The following is a 23,914-nucleotide window of genomic DNA, read 5'->3' as shown; positions in this document are numbered from 1 at the left end:
ATAAATAAATAAATAAATATAAATATTATAATAATTATTAAACCACATTGCTGTTTATAGGTCTGAAGGTGTGAAGGACACTCAGAAGAGGAGATGGGTATGTCTCTGGGGCTTCTTTCCTTCTTCCTTCCACCCTGTCCTTGGCCAAATTGGAAAAGCGAGAAGCAGGTGTCACTCCTGCTGGGACTCCATATCAGGTCAGGAGTCCCAAGAACTCCTGCAGTGCCCAGGCCTCCCTGAGTCTTCCCCTGGCTTTTGCTTTGCTTGCAGCAGCGGCTGCTGCTGCTGGAAGAGAGTTTGACACACAGAGGAAAGAAAGCCAGATCTTGTCACAAGGCCAGGTATTTTTCATGCATTTATTCATACAAAAGGTATAATAACTTATGAATGTCAAACAGGCACAGGAGGACATGGGTGGGGGAAAGGGGGAGACGGGTGCCCACGGTGGCCTGTCCCAGCCCAGGACTCAGAACGGTCTCTGCAGAAGGACAGGTTGGGAGGGCTGGCAGGTCTTTCTGAAGGGCATCTGGGAGGCTCCAGCAACACCACACCACTGCAGAGGCTGCCAGGAGCACCCAGCGCCAGCAGCGCCTGCTGGAGTTCTTTGGCTGCCCTGGGCACAGGCAGGAGGGGGCCTGCAGAGGAGGAGTGTCTCTGTGGGGATCTACTTCCAGGCAAGTGTCATGGTTGTGCGGGGGCTTCAGAGGCTGTGGCACACAGAAGTGGTGTTGAGCCAGTGGACAGGGGCTGGCAAGGCACAGGCCCTGTGAGCCCAACTCCCTGCAGCAGGAGTGGAGGCAGGCAGGCAGGAGGGAAGACGGGCAGGCAGGGACCCTCAGCTACTTGTCACATTCCAGGTCCTGGGATCCTTCGCCGCCTTCGTAGTGCCTCTCGCAGAATTGCTGAATGCGCCGACAGGCCTCCACCATCATCTCCTCGGGCACTGTGATCACCACACGGAAGAAGTTGGGGTACTCAAAGCACTGTCAGAAGAAGCAGAAGAGGACCATTGAGATGGCATCAGGGGCCAGGGGCCACCATGTGGATCCTTTACAAGGCTGACTCCCTAAGGAGTGGCGAGAGAGCCTCGAAGGACCATCTCTGGTGCCTTGGAAATCCTGCACACACCAGACTCTGACACCAAGACCGGGTAGGATAAATGTGAAGGAGTTTGGGGTGGGCATGTTAAGGGGAGGGTCAACACCTCCTGCTTTGCATGCAGAATATTCCTGGCTGATCTCCCTGCCTTTCCCAATGGAAGAGTCTGGGCAAGGGGACACTCTCTCCAAGCGAGATTTGGGAGAGCTGCTGCTAGTCGGTGTAGAGTCGACCAAGGGCAAGCAATGTGGTGACAGCACCTGTCTTGCTTGTTGTTCCACACAAGGAGTGCTGAGAAACCAGCTTGTCAGTTTCTCACAGACGTCTGATCAGCCACTGTGAGAACAGGATGCAGGACCAGATGGGCTATTGGCCTGATCCAGCAGGCTTGTCTCAAGGAATGGTGCTGCCGGCAAGTGCAATGGCCATTCTCCAAGGCCCACGTAGCAGGAGGGAGCAAGCGGCTGGGGATCTGGGGAAAGGAGCCTCGCGGCACCTCACAAGGTGCCATTGTTCAGCAGCCAGGGGTGTGGGCGCTGAGCCAGCTGGCACTGAGATTGTGAAATGCAAGCAATGTCCCCTCATGCCATGCATGGTGGGAGTGCCTTGCCAATCACAAGCATCTAGAAGAAAGACCAGCTAAAGGAGAGGAAAGGCAGGTGGGGGCCAGCTGAGCAGCAGAGGCCCAGGGAAAGTGGAGCCGAGCCGAGTACCTCTTCTCTGCCAAGTACAGCTCCCGGGGCTCCAGTAACTCCCAGGGCCTCCCATAACTCTCTTGCAAATAAAGATGCTCACCGTGGCCGGCAGACAGAAGACGGACTGCTCAGCAATGAGCCTCTCTGTGAACTCCACATCATTCTCAAACTCTGGAAAGTGTTCCATCTGAATGCCCACCTGCAGCAAGGAAGAGGAGGAAACACAGAGTTAGGGATGATCTGCCTGGCATTTGCCCATCTCAGGGGCAAAGCTCTGCAAGTGACAGGAAACCACTCACCATGAGGTACATGGCCCCCGACGGCCGGACAGGCTGCAAGCCACAGACAGTGGAAAGGGAATCATAGCAGAGGTCAGCATTGGACTGCAAAGGGAAGGAGGAAGGAGGAGGAGTCAGGTCAGATAGCAGGCACAAGCATCCCAGGGTCCCCGCTGGGACCACCCAACACTATGGTGTTCACCATGGATAAAGGCTTAAAAGGGTACATTGTTGATGAATTAAAACCTGCCCACCCTGGGAACTGATGGGACCACAAAAAAGTGACCTGCTTGCCAGCCCTGTCCACACTTGCACTGTGTTATTTTCCCAGTGCTCCAGGTGTGTGCATTCCACTGAGTGCCCCCCCCATCCCGCAGCTGTCATTTATTTCCATGCTCACTGCCATGAATATTGGGTCTTCCCAGTGCTGAAAAGAGCAAAGCTTTTGACACAGTGTTTGGCTCTGATGTGCTATGTGGTGGGGAATAGTTGAGAGTATATATTACTACATTGGATGAATATAAAATAGGGACGCTTAACATTCACAAGGGCATAGGAAACTGCCTTATACCATTGGCCCATCCAGCTCAGTATTGCCTGCACGGACAGGCAGCAGCCCTACAGGGTTTTAGATAGAGAGTCTCACCAAGCTCTGCCTGGAGATGTAGAACCTCAGACTTTCTGTGTGCAAAGCAGATTGCTCTACCATTGAGCTGAGGTCCAGCCTTCCGAACTAGCATATCAATGGAATCTCAAAAAGGAATCTATGCAGAGATTTCATTAATACGCACATTCCTTTAACTGTAACAGTTTCACTGACCAATTCATGCCAAGCTGGATTATTAAATGAACCAATCAGTTCCAACAGGGAGGGGCTGTGGGGGCTGTGCTGAGCACCTCCTTGCCCCCTCCAGGCCAGTGCAGCTCCCCAGGGTGAGAGGAGTCACATTGTCCACTCCCACCACCCAAGCGGTGTTTATGGGCTGGGGAGCATCCCTGTTGCCCTCCAAGGAGTTGGGAGAGATAAGCAAGAGGGGCTTTGAGAGACAGGAGCACTCCCTGGTGCTCCCCACCCACTCTGTTTTTAATAGCTCTTTTGGTCTAGTCCTGCTTTTACTTATATGTTTGTTGTTCCTATTTCTTTTCTCCCTTCCCTTTCAAAGAGAAGGGATGTACCTTGAGAAAGCTGAGGGTGTTGTGGTAGAATTCCGGGGACGTCTGGCGAAGGATGCGGCTGAGAGCTCCCTGGACAACTGTGCAGGGCCCCAGGATCCTCTGGCTCAGCCTCAGGAGGCCGTCTCTGATCTGAAAGATGCACAGGGAGAGAGAGCTCAGTAGGGAGGGGCACGACCTGATCCCCAAGCTGATCTAAGAGAGTGAAATTCCGCAGTCACAGCAAGAGCCCTCTTGTGGCTCAGGGTGCCCCCAAACCAAAGGCAGAGCTGGGAAGGTGGGAAAGAGAGTCTGCATCCTACCATGGGTGCTATGGAGGGAACCCGTGCAGAACTCCCACCAGTGTAGAGGGCACAGGAAGTGGGGGAGGGATCTCCTCGCCCTCTCAAGAAGCAGCTGCTACTCAAACCAACTTGTTCCTGTTCAGAGCCCATTTGGAGTAGGGGGCATCGGGCAGCCTTTCACTGACCAGACCCAGGAGGCAGGGAACACTGCCTCCTTGACATCCTAGCACAGACAGTGGGCATTGGGGCACAAAGGCTACATGAATCAGGCTCAGAGGGTGGCTGTGAAGCGGTGGGGGGCATGAACTCTTTTCCTCCATCACACCAGCTCCTGGATCGGGTGCAGAAAGTCAGGGCAGCACAGAGTTCTGCCAACTTACCTCCTTCCCAAAGATCTCCCTGCGATCATGTATGAGAATCCAGCCCATTCTCCAGCCAGGCACCAGCCACCGCTTGGCGAGGCCTCCACATGAGAGGATAGGCACGTTGGTGCTGAGCTTTGCTAGGGACTCGTATTTGCAGTCTTCAAACACCTAGTGGGGGGGGGAGGAGTGCAGAAGGAGGAATACCAGAGTAAGTAGTGATAGAAACACCTAATGGGCGTGTGAAGCAGGTAAGGGGGATGCTAGTGCAGCTGGCTGTGATTGCGGAGAAGACCAAGCCACCTCAGGCAGACCCACCCCACTCCCTGCTTTCCCAGCCATGTGTCAGAACATGGGAGGGAGCTTCTCCCGGGAAGAAGGGTTCCAGCTGCTGTGCTTGGCCTTCCGAGGGGCCAGGGGTGCTTCTGCCTCACTCACCATGTCAGCGTAGATCTCATCGGCCAAGATGGGGACACACTGCCTGGAGGCAACTAAGAGAGACAGACAGAAAGAAATCTAGTCAGCCCCCTGACTCTGTTTCCTTCTTTCTTCCCCAGAGCAAGGCCTGGGATAAACACACACAGACACACACAGACACACAGACACACACAGACACACACACACACACACACGGTGGGGGATCCTCACCTGCCAGGATCTTCTGGAGGTGGCTTTTGCTGAAAACGGAGCCACAGGGGTTAGATGGGTTGTTCACAATCAAGCAAGCTGTCTTGTCATCCACCAGCGACTCCATTTGCTTCAGGTCAATTTCCCATGATTTCTCTGGCTGCAGGGAGAAGAAAAGGGAGGAAGAGGTGAGGAATGCCCCCACTTCAGGACCTCAGCCTGGTACCCATGAACCAGGCTTCCTGCCAGGGTCAGGGTGGGCCGGAGGTCCTGGGCAGGTGAAAAGGGATGGCGGTTGGAGCAACTGTCGACTGGTCAGGATACTGACCCCCCCTTTTCTCTTCCAAGAGCCCTGCAACACCTCCCAGCCTGGGTTTGGGCCCAGTCTAAAGAAGGGGAGATGGAGAACAGGTCCCCAGGCCTTGAACCCGCATCAACAGGCAGCCCTTCTTTATAGCTGAGCTCTGTGGAGAGGCAGGCAGAGCCCTGCAAGGGAGCTCCTGCTTGTCTTCCTGCTGGTGCCATGCCTCTCTGCTGCGCCACCTCCTGCCCCAGCTTACCAAGAGGTTGTAGAATTTGACCTCGATGCCCAGGGACTGAGCCAGGGTTTTGTAGAGGGAGAAACCAGGCCGTGGCACCAGGATGTTCTGCCCGGGGTTGGCCAACACAGCCAGGGCCAGCTCAATGGCCTGACTGCAGCCGCTTGTCAGGATCACGTCCTGCAAAGGAAGAGGGAGCAGAGTAGGCAGCCGTGAGCCTGGCGGGTAGCAACCACCAGGAAAGACTAGCCCAGAAGAAGCACAGGAGGGGAGGGAGGTGGGAGGGAAAGGTTTCTTCACTGGCTCTTTCTGGAAATTCCTGGCCAGGAGCCTGGAATGAAGGGGGGGTCCCTGCTAGCATACAGAAGGTCCCAGGTTAAATCCCCAATGGCATCAACTTGGCTGGGAGAGACTCCCTGCCTGAAACCCTGGAGAGACAATGTTCAATGTTGCCTGTCAATGTGAACAATACCAAGCTAGGTGGACCAGTTGTCTGACTCAGTATAAAGCAGCTTCCTGGGTTCCTAATAAAGATTCCAGGCCCAGGATCCTATCTGGGCAAGCTCCAGTTCCAGTACAGTGAGTTGTGGAGGTGCTGGCCAGGGTTTGCAAAAGCTAATTTTCTCAGCATCAAGGTCAGATGGCAATGCATGCAGCAGTCAGGGTCAGTTACCTGGGCTTCCAAGGGGGCTTCTGGGCAGGTGTAGTAGCCTGCGACCACCTCCCGGCAAGACAAGTACCCTGTGTAGAGGATTCCCAGAAGAGTTGGCATGTTAGACTTTTGTAGCAAAAGCAAAATAGGGGCTGCATACATTGAAAGCATCTCCCAGGACTTACCTACTGAGGGGGCATAGCCATTATACTGCCCAGAATCCAGGGCCTCCTTCATCGCTTGGATGACCTCATCATCTACTGGGAGGTTCCCAAACACAGTTGGGTCCCCTGTGGGGAAACATGAGGGGAATCCATGTCACTTGAGGGTGGGGCATTGGCAGGAGCCCCCACCTTGTGGTCCCTCCATAGCCCACCTGCTTACCTATGGACAGAGAGATCAGGGGCTTCTGGTGGTTGGGCTCCACCTTCATGCTGTCCACAATGGCTCGGATGGGGTTGAAGGTCCTCTTGGACATTTCAGAAGCCCTGACGGCCCAGTGGGCCTTGCGGTTTTTCCCCTTGCCCAGAGAAGGACCCTTCCCACCATTGAGGCTGACATGGACATCGAGGATGGAGGGCGGGGACGTCTTGCCATTCACGTGGATCAGGTAGGATTCCATCGCTGGAAAGGAAGTGCAAAGAGCAGGTGGGCCAACATCCATGATTACACAATCCTCTCTTCAAGGCTGCTGTCTGTTCAAGGCCACTGCCATGGCAGAATTGGGTGGAGACATGGGCACAGCCAAGGGGCAGCAGTGGGGGGGGGAGCTGCCCCCCCCCAGATAAAGTAAAACAATAGAAATACTTAACTGACCAATCATGTTGATTCTGCCCCTCCCCAACAAAAATCCAAGCTACGTCCATGGGTGGAAGCGCCAGTCCTGAGCAGGCAGCTCTTAGTGCAGGAGGAGCCAAGTCAGCTGCCACATCCCCCTAGCAGGACCCTGATCAAGCCTCACAGCAGGGAAGCTGGTAAAAGGGGGTAGAGATGTGTGGGGAGTGGGGCAAGAACTGCAGTTGGGCTGGAGGCCAACTTGGATGAGGGAAATGTGTTTTCCCTCTATGCCCTCCTTCCCACAGAGGTAGGGACAGCATGTACTTGGCATGTGAATGACAAGACACCACTGCGTGTGTGTGTGTTGGGCAGGCTTTGACCAAGTTCTCTTTCAAAATATATTTGTCTAGTTGTGTCTAAGTGCTGGGGGTAGGAGGACACCCCCATTCTTCACTTTGGAGTTCATCTCCAGTATAAATTCACTGGGTGACCTCAGGGAAGCCATTCTCTCCTGACCTACCTTTCAGGGTTGCTGTTAGGATAAGTGAGAGAGTATTGTTGAAGCACTGTTAGAACTCAAAAAGGGGTGTGTAAATGAATTTTGGTCTACTATGAAAAATCTTGTAAAGTGTTTTAGGCTGTTTGTCTTTAAGCCATGATTTTTTAAAAAGTCAAATTGATTAATTATAGAAACAGATTTAAGAACAAAAGGGAGTAATTTGTCAGGGATTTCAAATGCCATTTGAAAAGCCCAAACAGTGTCGTCGGAACCTGAGAATCACCACCAAGGGATCTTATGGGCAAGATCCAAGGGCTGAGTCAGCCACTGTCCTTGTAAAACACTGAGGGAAAACCCAGCAAACATTGGACCAGGAGAGAAAGAAGGGAAGGAGCCCTGCACCTGCCTTGGGAGAAATATGACTTGCATTGCCCCCTTCCCTCCCTCTGTCCCCCCCCCCGTCTCGCTCCAAAGAATCTGGCACAGCTGGAGAGAGCTGAGAAGGCAAAGCTGGTGGGATGTGGCAAAGGAAGCAGCAAGGTGAGTGAGAGGCAGCTGGTGGCTCCCTGGGCAAGAAGGGCACATGAGAGCCAGGGGCACAACTAAGAAGTCTCCAGTGCCAGCTGCAAAAGGCCAAGGAACCTCTTCACATTGGCTGAAAAGTCATTTCCTCTCTGTACTCCCAGAATAAAACAATAATCATAATATGGCAGTAAATGTGTTTGCAGGTGTGGTGCCACCTGCCTCCCAAGATAAAGCCAGCCTGCACCCTCCACCCCGAGCCACCTCAAGTCCTGGCTCCTCTTGGAACAAGCTACACAGACGTCAAAACCACTCTCCACAGATGCCAGAATTCCTCGGTTCCTTGTTCCAGAGCCTCCGCTGGCCCAAGAGGCCAGGCCAGTCCCTTTGCAATTGTCCACCTCCAGGTTCTCTGTTGTGTCTGCTCAGGTCATTCCTGGTCTCCGGAGGGTGTACATGCTGGGACAGGGGTGTCCCAGGAAAAGCACCTGAGTTCTGCCTCCGCCACTTTGTTGCAGCCCTTCATGCGGTGCTTGTTCCCCGCAGAGGACTCCATCCCAGGGACCGTGGACACCAGCTCAGACCCCGTCAGGCTTACAGGTGGCACCTCAAGGAGCCTCTTACCTATGTGGCAGCAGCTGCAGCTTTGTGTGGTGGCAAAGGTGGGCGAACGAGGCACCTCTGATGAACCTGGCAGGCCGCTCTGCCTGCTCTGGAGCTGCTGAATGGGGAGATCAGAGCCTTCCCTGGGCCCTTTTATGTGGGATAGGCGGGCAGGAGCACAACAGGGCCCCACTGCAGATTCCCAGCCAAGAACTGGGTGTCAGCTTGGAGACCTTTAATGATTGGCTGATAGGGAGGGCTGCACTCCCCCCCCCCCAATCAGGACACACAGACACACCAGCTCAGTAATAGTCTAGCTCCAAACATCTGGAGCAAACACTGCCTGAATGTTAACCCTTCGACTGCCATCTACACCCCCCACAACTCCCCGATCCCGTTTGTGAAGTGCGAGCACAAAATTGGGGTAGGGCCCCTCCCAGTCTGGCCTTGGCAGGTCAGGTGAGTATGCCACCCCTCCAGTACCAGGGGCAGCCAGATTGCAACCCTCATTGCTGGAGGATATTGGGCCTGCAGAGGCTGGGTGCCCACAGTGGAGAGGGGTGTGTTAATTTCCTCAGTGCCTCAGTGGTCCAAGGCTTAGCCTGGCAGTCTTGGCCTGATGCAATCAGCTGCATTCATCCCATCATCTCCAGCTCCACGTTGCAAAGCACTAATGAGTCCCAAATGTTCCCCCCCACCCACATCCACGCACGCAAGCAAGCGAAGAGGAGGTGTCCCGATAGCAACAACAGTCCTACCGCCCTCCTCCAACCACAGGCAGCCAGCCCCACCACACCCCCAGCAGCTGAAGATCAAAGGGTACCTGCCTGACAGGGACCCCATTAATCTCCAGCAAAGAGGCAGATCTCATTTCTGGAGGGGGGGTGGAGAACTAGCCTAAGCAGCTAATGGATGTGTATCTACCTTGGGCCTAGAGGGAGAGAAAGAAATTGGTAGCTTCTGAACAGCCTGGCTCAGAAAGCACCCATGAGCAAACAATGCCCACCAGTCAGTATAGCTGGTCAATGCTTTGCCTTCTCTGGCTGGCACCAATAGTGTTTCTGTGCCAAGGAGCCCCCCTCCCAGCTTTGCAAGTGGCACAAGGTCTCTTCCACAGCCAGAACAACACTGAGGGCAGAGAACAGGATGACTGGCAGTGCCAGGTCAACACCTGTCCCTCAAGGCCAATTCTAGGGCCCCATCAGGCTCACCCTCAAGCGTCAGGCTCCGTGAGCCCTTTCCCCCTTGCCCGCCCTGAAGTGTCGCTGGTGCCAAGATGATCTGCCCAGTTCTGCAGGCTGTAGCTGCAGCAGAGCGAGGCTGGCCTTGAGACATTTCTCCCCCACCATAATGTGCCTGGCAAGGCACCCTGTCTCCCTCCCTCCCTCCCTCCCTCCCAGTTGATGCAAGCAATGACTCTGCCTGTCACCTTGCAAGGTTCGGTCGACAGGAGCCCTTTGGTTCAACTTTGCATCAACTGATAGCCTGAGTTACGTAAGGCTGGCAGTCTGCAGGCACGAGGGAGGGCTGCTAAACATTTGGGATCTAACAAGTGCTGCCCAAGAAGCCTCCACAAAGTGCTCCCCTCAGAAAGGCTGGGCGGCAGGCATGCTATGGGGGTAACACCACCTGAAACCTCTTTTGTGGGGCGGAATCCCTGGACAGAGCACAGAGAATGGTGAGGGGTCTATTTAGCACAGTGGGAGAAAGATTCCCCGCAATGCACACAGAATGCATCAGCAGCTCTTCCAGTAACCCATCCCAGATGCTCTCCTTTCCTTCGGCCCCAGAAGTGCAAAGCCAGCAGCAGACTCTCTGGCACCTTCCTACCCAGGCTCCATCCTCCATCCAGTCTCCTCCATCCTCGGAGTTTTTTTTGCGCACAGCACAGCCGGCAGCATCCACAAACTCTCCCCTTCCCCTTCTGCCTACCAGGAAGGCACCTACAGCTTGGCAGGGGCCCTGGTGATGCTGCTGCAGGAAGCAGAAGTTGGGCGAGTGGGTGTGGCCCGTGCTGCCTCTCTGCTCTTGAAGGGGCAAATGGGCTCTTTGCAAGGTCTACCTTGTGGAATTCCCCCCTCCCCATCAGGCTTTCAGTCACCACAGCCTCCTCGTGACTGTTTCGTTCACTTTCTGGGGGTTTGCCTCCATCGCCTCCTTCCTCCCCAAACATGAGGACTAGCTCTAGGGAGGTTCCTGCTTGCAGACCCAACAGCAGCATCTCCAGCCTTTTGTTTATCAAGAGATGCCACTTCATAGACTAGGGTGGGGGGGTGGGGGGGTCCCCCATTCCTCCTCTCTCCCCTTTGCAGTGCTTGGGTTTCACTCTCTTTTAGCTGGATTTAACTCCCTCCTCTATCTGCCGTCAACCTGCACCAGTAAGAGACCTTATTTCTATCCAGCACCAAAGATCTGCACAGGGCCCCCCATGGAGGACAATGAACTCCGTGCCTTGATGGGTGGGGAAGGTTACCATGACTTGTGTTATGAGACTCTCTGCAGCAAGCCGTTGTGCAATGGGAAGGGAGGGGAAAGGAAGGCAGCAGGAACCACTTTCTCCCATTTGTGGAGAGCTTTCACCCCCCCTCCCGCCCCCCCTCCTTTGAAGCCAAGTCAATATTGGCTAATTTCATCACCAATGTTTGGTTAGTGACTTCACATTCTCATCCTCTTGCATGGCCTGTTGTGTAGCGGCCTCTGCCCTCTTCACCTCCATGGCCTTGGAGCAGCCAGGTGCCAAGCAAACAACAGGAAGGCTCTCGGATGACTTCAAGGGGCGTCTTTTCACATATGTCACCCACTTTTTCAGGTGTCATTCTTACGCAATTGCCAGGAACAGGGCAGGCACCAACCACCTCAGGTTCCCAGCCACTCCTCCGGCTCCACACAGCACAGCAAAAACAATTGTATTCCACATAGTCAGGGATAAAACCACACAGCCGGTTGCTTGGGTGCAGCTAAACACATTCCTTGAATTAGGCACACTGTGTGTATAATTTTGAAAACACAAATTTCCCATGTCGCAGCAGAGACGTCAGACTGAGGGATGTGTACTTTCCTCAGAAACTCACAGGCTGTTGGCAGAGAGCGGGGAGGACGGTGCTCCACTGAACTTCGTTCTGGACTCTTCTTTCTACTGTGGTCCCTGTGACTCTTGCTTGGATTCCTTCTCCCCAGTTTACATAACTGCAACTCTGCTCTGCTCCATATAACAGTCCATAGTGAGTTTCCAGTGGCTTGAAATTGTTTCTAATGTGGATGGTGTATCTGGATCCTCATTAAAACCATCTGCATTTCAGAGGCTTGTTCCCCACATAGCCAAAATATTTCCCTAAGAACTTTATGCAAAAACCAGGACAACTACTGGGTGTCATTATCATGGTTAAAGGACCGCTTCTGAAAGTTTTGCCCATCAATTCCTTGACTGACCCATCTCCCAAAACTTTGAAGGCAGAGAACCACCCCCACCCCCGAAACTGGAAAACAGATCCTCTGTCAGAATGGACCACCCTCATATTAGATTGTCCATATTTCCTTTCTTCTTTTTTCAAGTTTAGGAATGGCTAGTTGGTGGAAATTTCCTCTCACAGTATGCAATTGCAGGAAGAAGAGTTTGGATTTGATATCCCACTTTATCACTACCTGAAGGAGTCTCAAAACGGCTCACAATCTCCTTTCCCTTCCTCCCCCACAACAAACACTCTGTGAGGTGAGTGGGGCTGAGAGACTTCAAAGAAGTGTGACTGGCCCAAGATCACCCAGCAGCTGCATGTGGAGGAGCGGAGATGCAAACCCAGTTCACCAGATTACGAGTCCACCGCTCTTAACCACTACACCACACTGGCTCATGCTGTTGATTGAAGAACAGCCAAGTGTCATTGCAGCTCTTCAAGGCTACTAATCAGAAACTTCCTTCTTGCAGGATCTGCCTCTTATGCTTCCCATTTAGGACATTTGGATCATTAGTGATTAATTTTCTCTTAATTACCATTTGGTATCGCTTCAGCTCCATATAGGTACCAAAGGCTGATCCAGTTGCCATTTTATTTATTTTAATACATTTACACATTAACTTTACAAAAGCTAGCAAACAATAAAATATTTTTAAAGGAGCATTTAGTTTAAACCAGTCACCACTAAATACAGTAAAGCAGCAGCAACTACATTACTAACTCACATAGAAAGTCAATAAAAGGCCAAACAAAACAAGAAATGTTTTCAAGAGCCACTTAATGGTAATGACTGAAGAGGCCCCCTGTATGACGGCATCATATGTTGAACTGACAACATCATAGTAGGTAAACATCAGCAAGAATGCCTGAAGCCAATTCCAGACAGGTATTGGGAGAGGAACCTGAAACAGAATGAAAAGTGCAGATTTGCCATGTCAGAAATTAAATCCTGAGGACATAGGTTAACCAAAGATGGCCTAATACCTGATGCAACTAAAATCAAAGCCAGCATTGGAATGCCTGGTCCAAAGAATAAGGTTGATGTACAAAGATTTCTAGGAATGGCCAGGATCTAGCAAAGTTTATTCCAGACATGACAACAGCAATCACAACAGCACAGAAAGAGTTATTGGCTCATGACACTGCATTTCACTGGATGCCAAACAACAAAGGAACATTCAGGCAGTTCAAGGGGCTGCTAGAAAAAGCAAAGTGCTATGATTTGAAAGAACCAGCAACAGGGATCCTTCTGTGTTGCTGCAGCTGAAAGCCTTGTCTTTTGTACCTGCTCCCCTTCCCAAGCACCAGCAACCACCTTACAGGACTGCAGTCAAACATTTGGGTATTAGAAGAAGCATCCGCTGCTATTTCATCACCAAAAATGGTAAGTCTGGGGGAGCAAACAAATACAAAAAAAAGGAATACCTAATGCTAGAGCAGTATAAACACCAGCAAAAATCACAGCAAGGAGAACAAAACGAAACAGGTGTTCTAAGCAAGTACCCAATGAAAGAGCAATATTTTCACTCGTCATTGGAACATGGGAAGCTGCCTGAGAGTCAGACCATTGGTCTATCTAGCTCAATATTGCCTGCAGCTACTGGCAGCAATGGCTCACCAAGTTTCAGGAAGGGAGGTTCTCTCCTACCCCTGCCTGGTGATGCTGTGAGGCAGGCTTCCTTTTTTTTAATAAAGTTTTTTATTTATACAACAAGAAAAAATAAAAAAAAACACAAATACCAAATTACACACAAATTACAAAAATAACCATAGACACATAATTTTCTTAGCAAACAATAAAACATCTATTGGTCTTAACACTAAAGACCCAACCTCCCGTCTATTCCATATTTCAAATTCATATTACTTATTGCCAATACACACTTTTATCATAATTAAACTTATTCTCAATAAATCTAATTTCTTATATCTACCTTGCAACTATTACTGAAGTTCCTCAAATGCTGCAACAGAATTTAAACTACTATATTTATTTTTCAGATATTCTTTGAAAACCTCCCATTTTGAAACAAATTCCTGTTTTGATTTATTCTTTATTTTTTCTGATAAACCATCTAATTCGGCATATTCTGTCAGCTTTTGGATCCAATCTTGTATAGAGGGGTTTTCATTACTCTTCCATTTTGCTGCAATCAAAACTCTTGCTGCCATCGTCACATATAAAAATATACCCTTCCTCTTTAGTGGAATATCCAAATCTGTTATTCCCAGGAGGTAGGCCTCTGGTTTTTTATTGAAAGAGATCTTTAGCATTTTTTGCAGTTCTGCATGTATACTCTGCCAGAATACCTGTATTTTCCTACATATCCACCACATATGGTAGAATGTTCCTGAGTCGATGCTGTAAGGCAGGCTTCCTCAAACTTGGCCCTCCAGATGTTTTTGGCTTACAGCTCCCATGATCCCTAGCTAGCAGGACCAGTGGTCAGAGATGATGGGAATTATATTCTCAAAACATCTGGAGGGCCAAGGTTGAGGAAGCCTGCTGTGAGGGATTGAACCTGGGACATTCTACATGCAAAGCAGATGAAAGAAGTTGGGGTGATGTTGGTGGTAGCTGAGTTCCCAGGAAGTGTGTTCCTGAACTTGATAGCCACTACTAAGCAGGTCTTCCTCACATGACCTTTCATCACCTTGAATGAATTTAAGTTAGTTATGACCATTAGCTTCAGTGGGTCTGCTCAGAGTGGAACTAGCATAAAATACCAGCCATTATTTTTGTGCCTTACTTGCCCTGTAAGTATAATACCAATACCAATAAATAAATACATTAAAAAGATGGAAAAATATGATAGAAGCTGATGGACTCAAAGGAAGCTGATGTTGTTACAATAACATTGTGCCAATTGCCTATCTCAAAATCAAAACTTGTGGAATTTCAGAAAGTTCTGCAGATTCTAGGAAGTGTTGTTATGTGTAACCCAATCTCCAAGCGGTAAAGTTTCAGTGGTCCCAACACATACCATGGGTTTGGTTTCTTTGGAATGAAGGCTGCTGTGTGAAGGCTTGTGGTGTCTTTGGGATACACAATTTATTTGTATGTATGTGCAGGCAGAGCATAAGGCAGAAGGACTCTAAGCATAAACACTCCCAACAGCTCTTGTTCCCCCATTAGGTTTATAGTGTCTGTAGAGATAAATTAAGTCTCTCTCTCTCCACCCCAGTTCCATGGCAAGATTGGCAGACTTACTGCCCCTTTCATGAACATGCACCTTACTGACCCCACCTCACACTAGGGCAGGTCATGGAAATCTAAGAAGATGCCCTTTAAACAGGCTGACTGCTGCCCTCCCTTCACCTGCTTGCTACTGAAAGAGTCAGCCAACTTCAAATGAAAGGACACTAAAGTGAAAGGAACCATGACTAATTAGGAGAGCATTCATCTATAAACAAGTTTGCGGATGTTTTAATGATTTTGCTCAGCCTATAGGAAGTAATGTTAAAGTGAAATATCCCATTCACGGGGCTGAAAATGCTGCTTGTTACAGCAAACGAGAACTAATGTATCTTAAGAACCCACAGAATGAACAAAAGTATTTCCAGAGGTTGTATAATCGAACACAGAAGTCAATACTAGACAGCCCCCATCCCCGTGCACAATGCACTCACAACATTTTTTGACAATCTTGACAGAGCTGGGAAGGGGCTTATTTGAATGCAAGAGAATATTTTATTTCATAAAGAGTTATGGAAAATGTAATGACAGGAAATGGGAATGTGTTTGTTAAGTGGCAGCCTGGAGGAATGAGTGGGGGGGGGGCACCATCTGAGAATGGAAACCAAGGGCAGCCAACGCTTCCCAGAGAGTACAATCTGAGCAGGAGTTGCACAAATCATGTTTGTTTTATGCTTCAGTATCATTCAAGTTTGGAACAGCAAATCTTGCAGGGAGCTTCCCACAATGACATTGCTACAAATATGTCCTGACATCCTTGCCACGTGGCACTGCTGCCCAGTCTCCTCCCACTTCCTAAAATCAGGTGCAAGGATGCCATCTATGCGGCACACAAGTTCCTTCTGGCTTTGTGTTTTCAGATCCAGATAACTGCAAAATACCCTGTGCTTTGGTTATACCGGTTTCCACCTTCCCTCTTATAGTTTCATGGAAAATCCCAGCAGCAATCCCTATCAAGGCCCAGAGGGAGGGACAACACAGCTTTGTTTGTCCAGAGAACGTGATTCATAACTTTGGCTCCAGGCTGCCCTGAGGGTCCAACTAAAGTATCTCTTTCTTGTTCAAAGCCATAGGCCACCACAATTCAATACAAAAATGGTGATATAGAATACATATGAAAACGCAGGTTTCTTGACATACAGTATTGCATTAAAAAACCCCTCATGCTTAATTTAAGTACAACTTCTCTCAGAAACAAAGGGGACATGGACCCTCCATATAAACTTGTGCCTATACACTACAAACATAATAGAGCAAAAGCACATCCTATTCACACACAGCCCCCTCCTTTTTTCTGGCTCTTAATTTTCTAGCAGTCAGAGTACATTTTGCAACCTAGATGGTAATCAGTACACCCCTGCCAGCTAGCAGTGATGGTGTTCCAACAGGATACCAGTAATTATTTTATCACAGAATCTGTGCTCTTAAATGAAGGAGGTTTTTTTTTTTCTACACGTTGCCAGGCTGGGGCCCCCAATCCAAAACATGACCATGGTGTCACGGTAGAGCAGCTTTATCTATCAGCTCCCTGCTATGGTTCCAATTTGGATTCGGGCCTTGGAAGTTCCCCTACCCAAACACAGGCATGCAGACTGCTGGCTTGAGCATGTGTGTATGCAAATACACCATCTTAATCAAGTCTATACAGGGGACAAAATGGCTAAAGCCCCATACTCCCCACCCACCCACAAGTCCAGGTGGGGCTGGCTGAGGGCAGAGTGAGGTTGGTAGGGTTGAACTCCATTCACCCTAATGGAGCAGCCTCCACCATTCCACTTGGACGTTCTCATTGTGCAAAGCAAAAGTTCTGCCTCTAGAAATGTTGCTTAAAGTACTTTGGGCCCACAAGTCTCCAAGAGATACCTAGATGGACAAAATGCCCCTGAGCAGAAATACAAAGAGCATTTCTTAAAATGCTGAATCAGTGACCACAAATTGCTATGGAAGAGGCCTCCATAAAATGCCAGTACCCAAAATCTAGTACCCAAATGCAAAAGAACCCCTCTTCCTCCCTCAGCAAAATAATTCAATGAAGGATTCAGAGCTAAGGGAGAAGTGTATCAGAGCCAAACCTTGCCAGCTTCACCTGAAGTGACACCATCTGGCTAGAAAAATGCAATTGGGGGGGGGGGGAGGCAGAAGCACTGGCTGGCCACTAGGTTAGCATTTCCCCAAAGCCCTCAGAACCCAGATACCAATGGCCAACTCACACACCCCTGAGCCCATGCTTGCCTCACCCTCACCATGAAGGCATCATGGAACTTCAGGCCATGGAGAGGAGGCAGGCCTTTGGCATGGCAACCACTTGAAATATAAAGAAGACAGTAAGTGAAAGATTCTTCCCATCAAGCCATAGTGGCACAATGCTCTCTGCTCATGCCTACCTTTGAGAAACAAGGTGCCTTCAGCCAAGATAGTGGTACCTGCGGCTGAGAATCTCTCAGGAGAGACTTGTTGAAATTCCGGCTGGAAAGCAGAGGAGGAAGGTGGTGAAGGTGGCAGCCAGGTGGAGGAGAGAACGCAGAAAAGGTCTCCTCCTTGGATGAGCTTCAGTTGCTTTCTAGAGTTTGGCCCAGCTGCATTTGGTGAGAACCCCTGGGATACAAAGACTAATTTTTTTCTAAAACCAGCTTCTGAAATCATGGGACACAGTTATATTGCCCAGATTAGCAAGTTATGTTTGTGTAAGAGAAGACAGAGAGAAAGTAAATCCCTTCCCCTTGTTACTTGTGGGTAGAGCAAATGAGCAATTGTTCCATGCTCAAAATAATGAAGGTACCAAAAGTAATTGCATTTTTTGCAGACAGACAGATTAAACAGGGTCATAAATGAAGTCATGAGGGAGAAGAAGTCTAGCAACTGCAACTACCCATGAGCACTGAATTAAACCTCCATGTCCAGAGGCCAAATCTAAGCTGCTGTAGATGGGCAACATCCTGATCCTGCTTGTGCGACTCTCAGTGGTGTCTGACTGGTCATTGTTGGAAACAGGATGCTGGGCTAGAGGGGCTCACCTTGGCCTGATCCATCTGCTGGGCTTCTCTGGTGTCAAGATGGACTCCAACTCCTATCACTCTCCTCTGGCCAGCATGGCTGATGATGACAGGGATTTTGTGGTGGGCTGTAGGTTCCTCATCCCTGCCTCCTGCTTTTAGCTGAACAGGTGAATGAATACTGTAAGAACAGAGGATCATCTAGCCTCTACTTTAGCCGGCAGCAGCCATGCCCTTCCCATGGGCATAGGCTCTTTCTCTAGTCCTGCTCAACTAGGCGTGCTGAGGGTGAGCCATGGATGGACAAGCACTGAGTGGCAGTGGTTCTATTCCTTCCTGTCCTGTGGTTTCTGTGCAGTCCCACAAGAATGAGGAAGGGCTGCACCGGGTCCATTTCTGCACCCCCTGATGCTCAGAATCAACACAAAGCCAGTGAGGGAGACCATCCAAGGCTGCAAAGGGCAGTGCCATCATCAGGGTGCTGAGAAGGATCTCCAGTTCTCTCCTTTCCCTCTAATTCTGGATTGTTACCAGAGTCAGGTATGGCCAAGAATGCCAAGAGACTGCTGCTTAGTGAGGCAATGGGCGAGCAGCCGAGTGGGGCGGGAGAGGGAGGGGCGCACCTATGGCGGAGAAGCCCAGGCGCCCTTGGACATCTTTTCCCGCTCCATCAAAAAAAAAGCCATCTTGTGGTGTGACCAGGAAGGCCAGCGGCCACCAGGACCACCGAACATCGGGCCTGGACGGGCAGCAATAGCGGTTTGTCCAGGGACTGCCTTGGGCCTTTCCAGACCCGCCCTGACTTCCTCGACGGCTGCTGGAGAAGCGCCCCTCGGCAAGCGCCGGCAGCGACGAGCCCCCTCTGTCGGGCGGCGGCTCCTAGGCGAGATGGACACCTGCCTCCCACCTACACCAACCCCGGCCAATCTCCGCCCAGGAGGTGGCGCCGCCGCGCTCACCTGGGACGCCCCACCCAGACCTCCCTGCGCGCCACCAGGCTACGAGCCATGGCGGACGCCGGGAGGACACCCGGGAAGCCGCGGGACTGGCGTCACGACCAGCCAGCGGTGGTGGCGGTAGGAGAGCAGCCGTGGCCGTGGCGGCAGCAGCACCAGCACCGCCCCCCTCCTTCCCGAGGCACCACACTGGCCTCTTTGGACGCCCCTGCCGAGGCCCGAGGCGGAGGCGGCCTTCTGGACAAACCGCTATGTCGCGCCCTGTGCACGGCCAGAGGTGAGGGCCCGGGCCGGGTTAGATGTCCCTACTGGCCCGCGATGGGGTGGGTCAGGGTGGTACGATGTCGACGACACGCCCCCTTCCCTCGTGGGATGAGGAGCCCGGGCTGCGATGGGGGTGGGTTGCGTTTGTAGCTCCTCCTCCTCCCCCCGCTGCTGGTGAGCTCGGTGTGGGCGAGGCCACTGGCAGCTTCCCTGATGGGACGGGCAAAAGGGCTGTTGCTTGCCTCGCGGGGACGGGGTTCTTGCCAGCCAGACGCTGCCACCCCCCTCTTCGCAGGCTGCCCAATAGTCGCGAGGGGCAGGCCTGTGGCCCCACAGCTTGATGGCAAGGGGGGCAGTGAGTGCTGCTCAGCCGTCAAGGCAGATGGGCAAGTCCCCCCCTCCCGTCTTGTCTGGCAGGGCCCACTCCAGTGGGCTTGCGCTGCTGCCCACTCACGTCCTGAATAAGCCTATGGCCTTTCCCTACCTGGACTGAACCACTTTGCTCTTTCACAAGCCTCAGGCCTCTGTGGTCAGCACAAGCTCCCTCCAGGGAGTGGGGTGGCACCCACGAGGCTGCCAGGTCACCCCAGTTTCCTCCCAGCCTAAAACGGGTGAATAAACTTTTTCAGCCCAAGGGCCATATTCCATTCTAGTCAACTTTACAGGGGCCAGATGGCCAGTGTGGCTGGGGCAACAAATGTTAATTTATTCATACATCCCTCTCTCCCTGTGCCTCCACCAGGGGAGCAAGATAAATTATCAGAATTCAAGGGGGCATTCTTGCAGCAGGTAAAACATTGCAGGGGCGTGAGGTGAGGCTTGCATGGGGTATGGCCTGGGGAAGTCCCAAAAGGCATGTAGAGGAACCCAGGAAACCATATTTGATGCCTGGGGTTCCCTATCCCTGGCCTAAAACTAAGGGTGAAACATGAGGGGAGCTCTGAGGTCACTAACCTCAGGTATGAAAAGTCTTTCAATGTGGTGTTGGGGCAGAAGGTGCCCTGGTAGAAACAGGGAAGGAAGGATAGTCGCTGCCTGCTCAGATATGCTCCCTTAACCCCAGTAAAATTTGGGATCCAATCTACCCACAAAGCTGACCTCTATGAGTGGACCTGGAGGAGCCAAGTGCCTTCCCCGTTTCTCCATGTTCCACACAGGCTGAGGGCCCCACAGCACTAGAGAAATGGCACTAATAGCACCCCTCTGTCCTTGCTTCTTCTTAGCCTGCTGCCAACAGCTCCAGCTCCTCCTCTGCATGCTGATTGTCATCTGCAGCTCAGTCTCCTACAATTCGACAGGTGGCTACACTGGTCTTTTCAGTATGGGGAGCATTTACTACTACCAATACGGCGGGGCCTACAGTGGCCTCAGTGGAGCTGATGGGGAGAAGGCACAGCAGTTGGATGCCCAGTTCCACCAACTCAAGGTGCCACCGGCCCAGGTGGCCATGGCAGTTGGAGGGGCGCTGATGGCCTTTGCCTGCTTCCAGATTGTGGCTAGTCTCTTCCGAGTGCCCTGGCATTGCCCAGCCTGGCTGATAGCGGAGGCCATTCTGGATGTGGCCATTGCAATTGGTCTTGTGCCAGCTTTGTACTTCTACTACCATCACCTTCACGAGATCTATGCCTCCTCTCTGTGCAAAGAGCGAGAGAACCTCTACCAGAGCAAAGGCTACAGGGGCTTTGGCTGCAGTTTGCATGGAGCAGAGATCGCTGTGGGCTTCTTTGCTGGGGCAGCCATTGTGGCCTTCGCTGTTGCCGTTGTGTTGGCTGTCCGTGGCTTCAAGATTGTCCGGACCCTCCAAGCAAAACCATCATCACACAGCTATGAGCCCTAGCTTGGCCTCTGCTGCCTGAGTTGAAGGGAGAGCAGGATGGAGCAGCATATTAAGCCAAGCTAAGCAGTGCCTTTGAACCATGTACAGTGGTGACAGTGATCACTTTCTGTCTAAACCCTACCTTCACAGTTTTGTAAACATTCTCCTAGCTCCTCTTTCTTTCCCATCACACATACCGATGCAAAGTCTAGCAAGACTACTCCCTTAATATAGAACATCACCTGTAATGGCAAGAAGACCAACTTGGTCCCATCACCAACCAGCACTTGCTTTCTTCCCTCTGCATTCCTTTTTCCTTTCAGATCATGCCTTTAGAGACCGTTGACCAGAGACTTTCAATATATGCCTTGGGGCAAAGTGCCATCTTGTTGGTACCCCCAGAAAAAAACCCAGTCCTCTTATAGAAAGCAAATCTGTGTCTTTTTCCACCCACCCCTTCTTACAATGCCAGAGAAAACGTTTTTCATTCCTTCTTCCATTCACCTCATTGAGCTGCTTCCTTGATGAGGAAGTTACACATTTGCCTTGAAGGCAAATGCTTCTACTAGATGTTCTGTGCAGTCTTGTTTCAAATTGTTTTCATTATAGAATATAGTACTTTTGTACAACAATAAAATCACTACCTTGGTAATTCACTTTAAATGTGTATGTCAAAAGACACTAGAGATCTTGGACTTCCTTGCTTTGGGTTTGCTGCATTTTACTGCCTCAATGTAGAGAAGTATCTCCTCCCCCCACCCCTCTCACACACACAAAAAAACACCTGACAGTGATGTGCAGTGATGAGGCGGAAGAGGGAACTCATTCTCCAAGCAAAAGCCAGCTCACTTCCAAGGGGTGCATTTAACTGCATTTCCAGCAATACACACAGAAGAACTGCAACACCTTGGAACACCTACATTCCCTGAGGTCCTATTTAACTGAGCATTTAGCACTCTCTTCCTTGAAACTCTAGAGCTTTTTTGGCACATTTCACCAACATTCTCTCAACAGCTTACAGAAGGCTGTCTCCCAAAGCCTGGCAGTTACTGTGGTCCCCAAAGGACAATTTTGCATATCCAAAAACATTTGTCCAATAAAACGTTTTCTGTAGCTTAATCCCACGCCCACCCCTCAGAACAGAAGGCAAGATTTGAGAACCCTTTGAAGGAAGAGCTGGGAAACAGGGGCCCACCAAATGTAGTTCGCCCATCAGCCCCAGGCAACATGGCAAATGGTCAAGGATGATGATTCTAGTACAGCAACATCTGGAAGGCCATTGCTTTAATGTGACATTTTTTTGAGCAACATCCAACCCAGTAGGACTGCCACCCTCTGCTATGCCTACTTTAAGGGCTAGAAAGCACAATTATTGTAGGGATTGTGTTATTCATCATATTTGTACCCTGCCTCCTGCAGGCATAGAGGTATCCTATACTCAATGTGCAACACCTCAAGTTAGACTGGGGTTTAGGTACCAGCCTGTGTTAACAAAAGCACAACATAGTTAAGTTATTCCACACAGGCTCTCCCTTCACAATAAGTCTGGACCTTCCACTGTGGGAAATGGAGGGAGAGGAAGATGGGCCACTGTGTAAAAAGATCCTTCAGTTGAGGGGTGGGGATGCTCAACTCCCAGCTCCTATCATCCTCAACACCTAGATGGCCACAGGTTCAATTGCCTCAGACAGCGTAGCCCATGATAAAAGCAGCTGTAGAGTTCACAGGTGGGTCATATCTCATTTCCAGCACAGTCATCAGAGCTCCTGGCTGCCTCTTACAAGGGAAGGAGATGGTGGAGTGGTTAAAGCAGTGGTTTTCAACCAGTGTGACATGGCACCGTGGTGTGCCTTGAATGATGGTAAGGGGTGCCATGGGCATCACTGGCCTTTGTCCCGCTTTCCTTCCCTCCCTCCTCTGATGCCCTCTTGCGTCTCTGCCTCCCAAAGCCGTGCACAGCTGTTTGTTGCAGCAGCTCCCCAGGTGAATGCTGCCTCTGGGGCTAGCTTGGGGGTGCTTCCCTGTGGGGCAGGGTGAGGCAGCACTTCTTTTTGGGGCGGGGGGGGCAGCTCAGAGACCAGAGGTGGTAGCTGCAGGTGCCCAGAGGACTCCCAAGGAGAGGGGAGAGGAGGGTGTTCAAAAAAAGGGTGAGAGGCTGCCAGCTCTGCAGGCAAGGGGTGACATAATTGGGCTTCTGAGCCCCACAGGGGTGCCACAGAAAGAATGTAGTTGGTCAAAGGAGCCGTAGACCCACAAAGGTTGAAAACCTATGGGCTAAAGGGTTGGACTAGAATCTGGGCTGAAATCTCCACTACAACCATGTCTTAACTTTGGACAGTCACTCCAAAGTCTTATCCTTTCCTTCAGAGTTGCTCTGAGGACATTGGGGGGGGGGTGACACCCTTCAGTACTACTTTGAGCTCCTTGCAAGAAAGGTGACCTTACTTCAACTCTGTGTCCCCTGAAGGGATACTTGTTTGTGCAAGGCGAAAGGACTTGCCAACCCCCAACTCCCAGCTCTGACCTGCCATCATTAGTTGCGGGGGGTGGGTGGGTAAGGGAGGGGACAGAAGCCATCATCTTACAGGTTCAGAATGCAACAGGAAAAGAGTCCTCGGTGCTGCCATCTGCGTCTTGCCATACTCCCAACTCTGCTCATCCTATGAGGAAGAGGAAGCTCAAACCAAATACATTTCTTAGTCTTCAGGGATCCCCAAGGCTCTTTTTGCTGTGGTGGTGAAGAGCAGACTTCTTCTGAATCTTGTTTGGACTCCACAAGCTCCATCTCCAGCAATCCAGCTGGTGAAGTTTGCATAATAATTGTTGGCTGGAGAATCACAATAATCCCATTCCCCACTGCCCTGATTTCATCCTGTCTTCTGTGAGAGCACAAAGCCCCATTCCCCACTGCCTCAATTTCATCCTGTCCTTCATGAAAGCAGCATTGCCAGCTGGATGCACATCAAGTCTCACTGGGGGGTAGATGAGAGAGGTAGCTGACCACAGCTCCAGTCAACAGGACCTCAGCAGCGAATCATTTGCTAGGATAGTATATGTCTAGAGAACTTCTTGTGGCTCTCGAAAGTGCTTCTGCCTGGCTCCCCCTCTCCTGTCACGCAACCCAACAG

At 50.9% G+C, this 23,914-nt stretch overlaps 2 protein-coding genes across 3 annotated transcripts; one reads left to right on the top strand and one right to left on the bottom strand.

The window, feature by feature from the left end:
* Positions 1-342: 342 nt before the first annotated feature.
* TAT (tyrosine aminotransferase) lies at positions 343-17,415 on the bottom strand. Of its 2 annotated transcripts, none has more exons than XM_083514058.1 (12): positions 17,181-17,415; positions 6,093-6,332; positions 5,894-5,998; positions 5,730-5,797; positions 5,078-5,236; positions 4,539-4,677; positions 4,329-4,381; positions 3,909-4,061; positions 3,248-3,376; positions 2,093-2,176; positions 1,894-1,992; positions 343-983 (listed from the first exon to the last, which is right to left on the bottom strand). In XM_083514058.1, the coding sequence occupies exons 1-12, from the start codon at positions 17,398-17,400 to the stop codon at positions 840-842; spliced, it is 1,593 nt and encodes a 530-aa protein (XP_083370184.1). In that variant the 5' UTR covers positions 17,401-17,415; the 3' UTR covers positions 343-839. The 2 variants fall into 2 exon arrangements, with proteins under 2 accessions (XP_083370184.1, XP_083370183.1); XM_083514057.1 differs by lacking the exon at positions 17,181-17,415 and adding an exon at positions 8,131-8,289.
* A 1,297-nt stretch (positions 17,416-18,712) lies between these two features.
* MARVELD3 (MARVEL domain containing 3) lies at positions 18,713-21,442 on the top strand. Its single transcript, XM_083514059.1, has 2 exons — positions 18,713-18,983; positions 20,194-21,442. The coding sequence occupies exons 1-2, from the start codon at positions 18,758-18,760 to the stop codon at positions 20,805-20,807; spliced, it is 840 nt and encodes a 279-aa protein (XP_083370185.1). The 5' UTR covers positions 18,713-18,757; the 3' UTR covers positions 20,808-21,442.
* The last annotated feature ends 2,472 nt before the right edge of the window (positions 21,443-23,914 follow it).

The sequence above is a fragment of the Podarcis liolepis genome (genome assembly GCF_965112155.1).
Source record: "Podarcis liolepis genome assembly, chromosome: 7".
NCBI classification, from domain to species: domain Eukaryota; kingdom Metazoa; phylum Chordata; class Lepidosauria; order Squamata; family Lacertidae; genus Podarcis; species Podarcis liolepis.
This window is presented reverse-complemented; position numbering and strand designations above follow the sequence as displayed.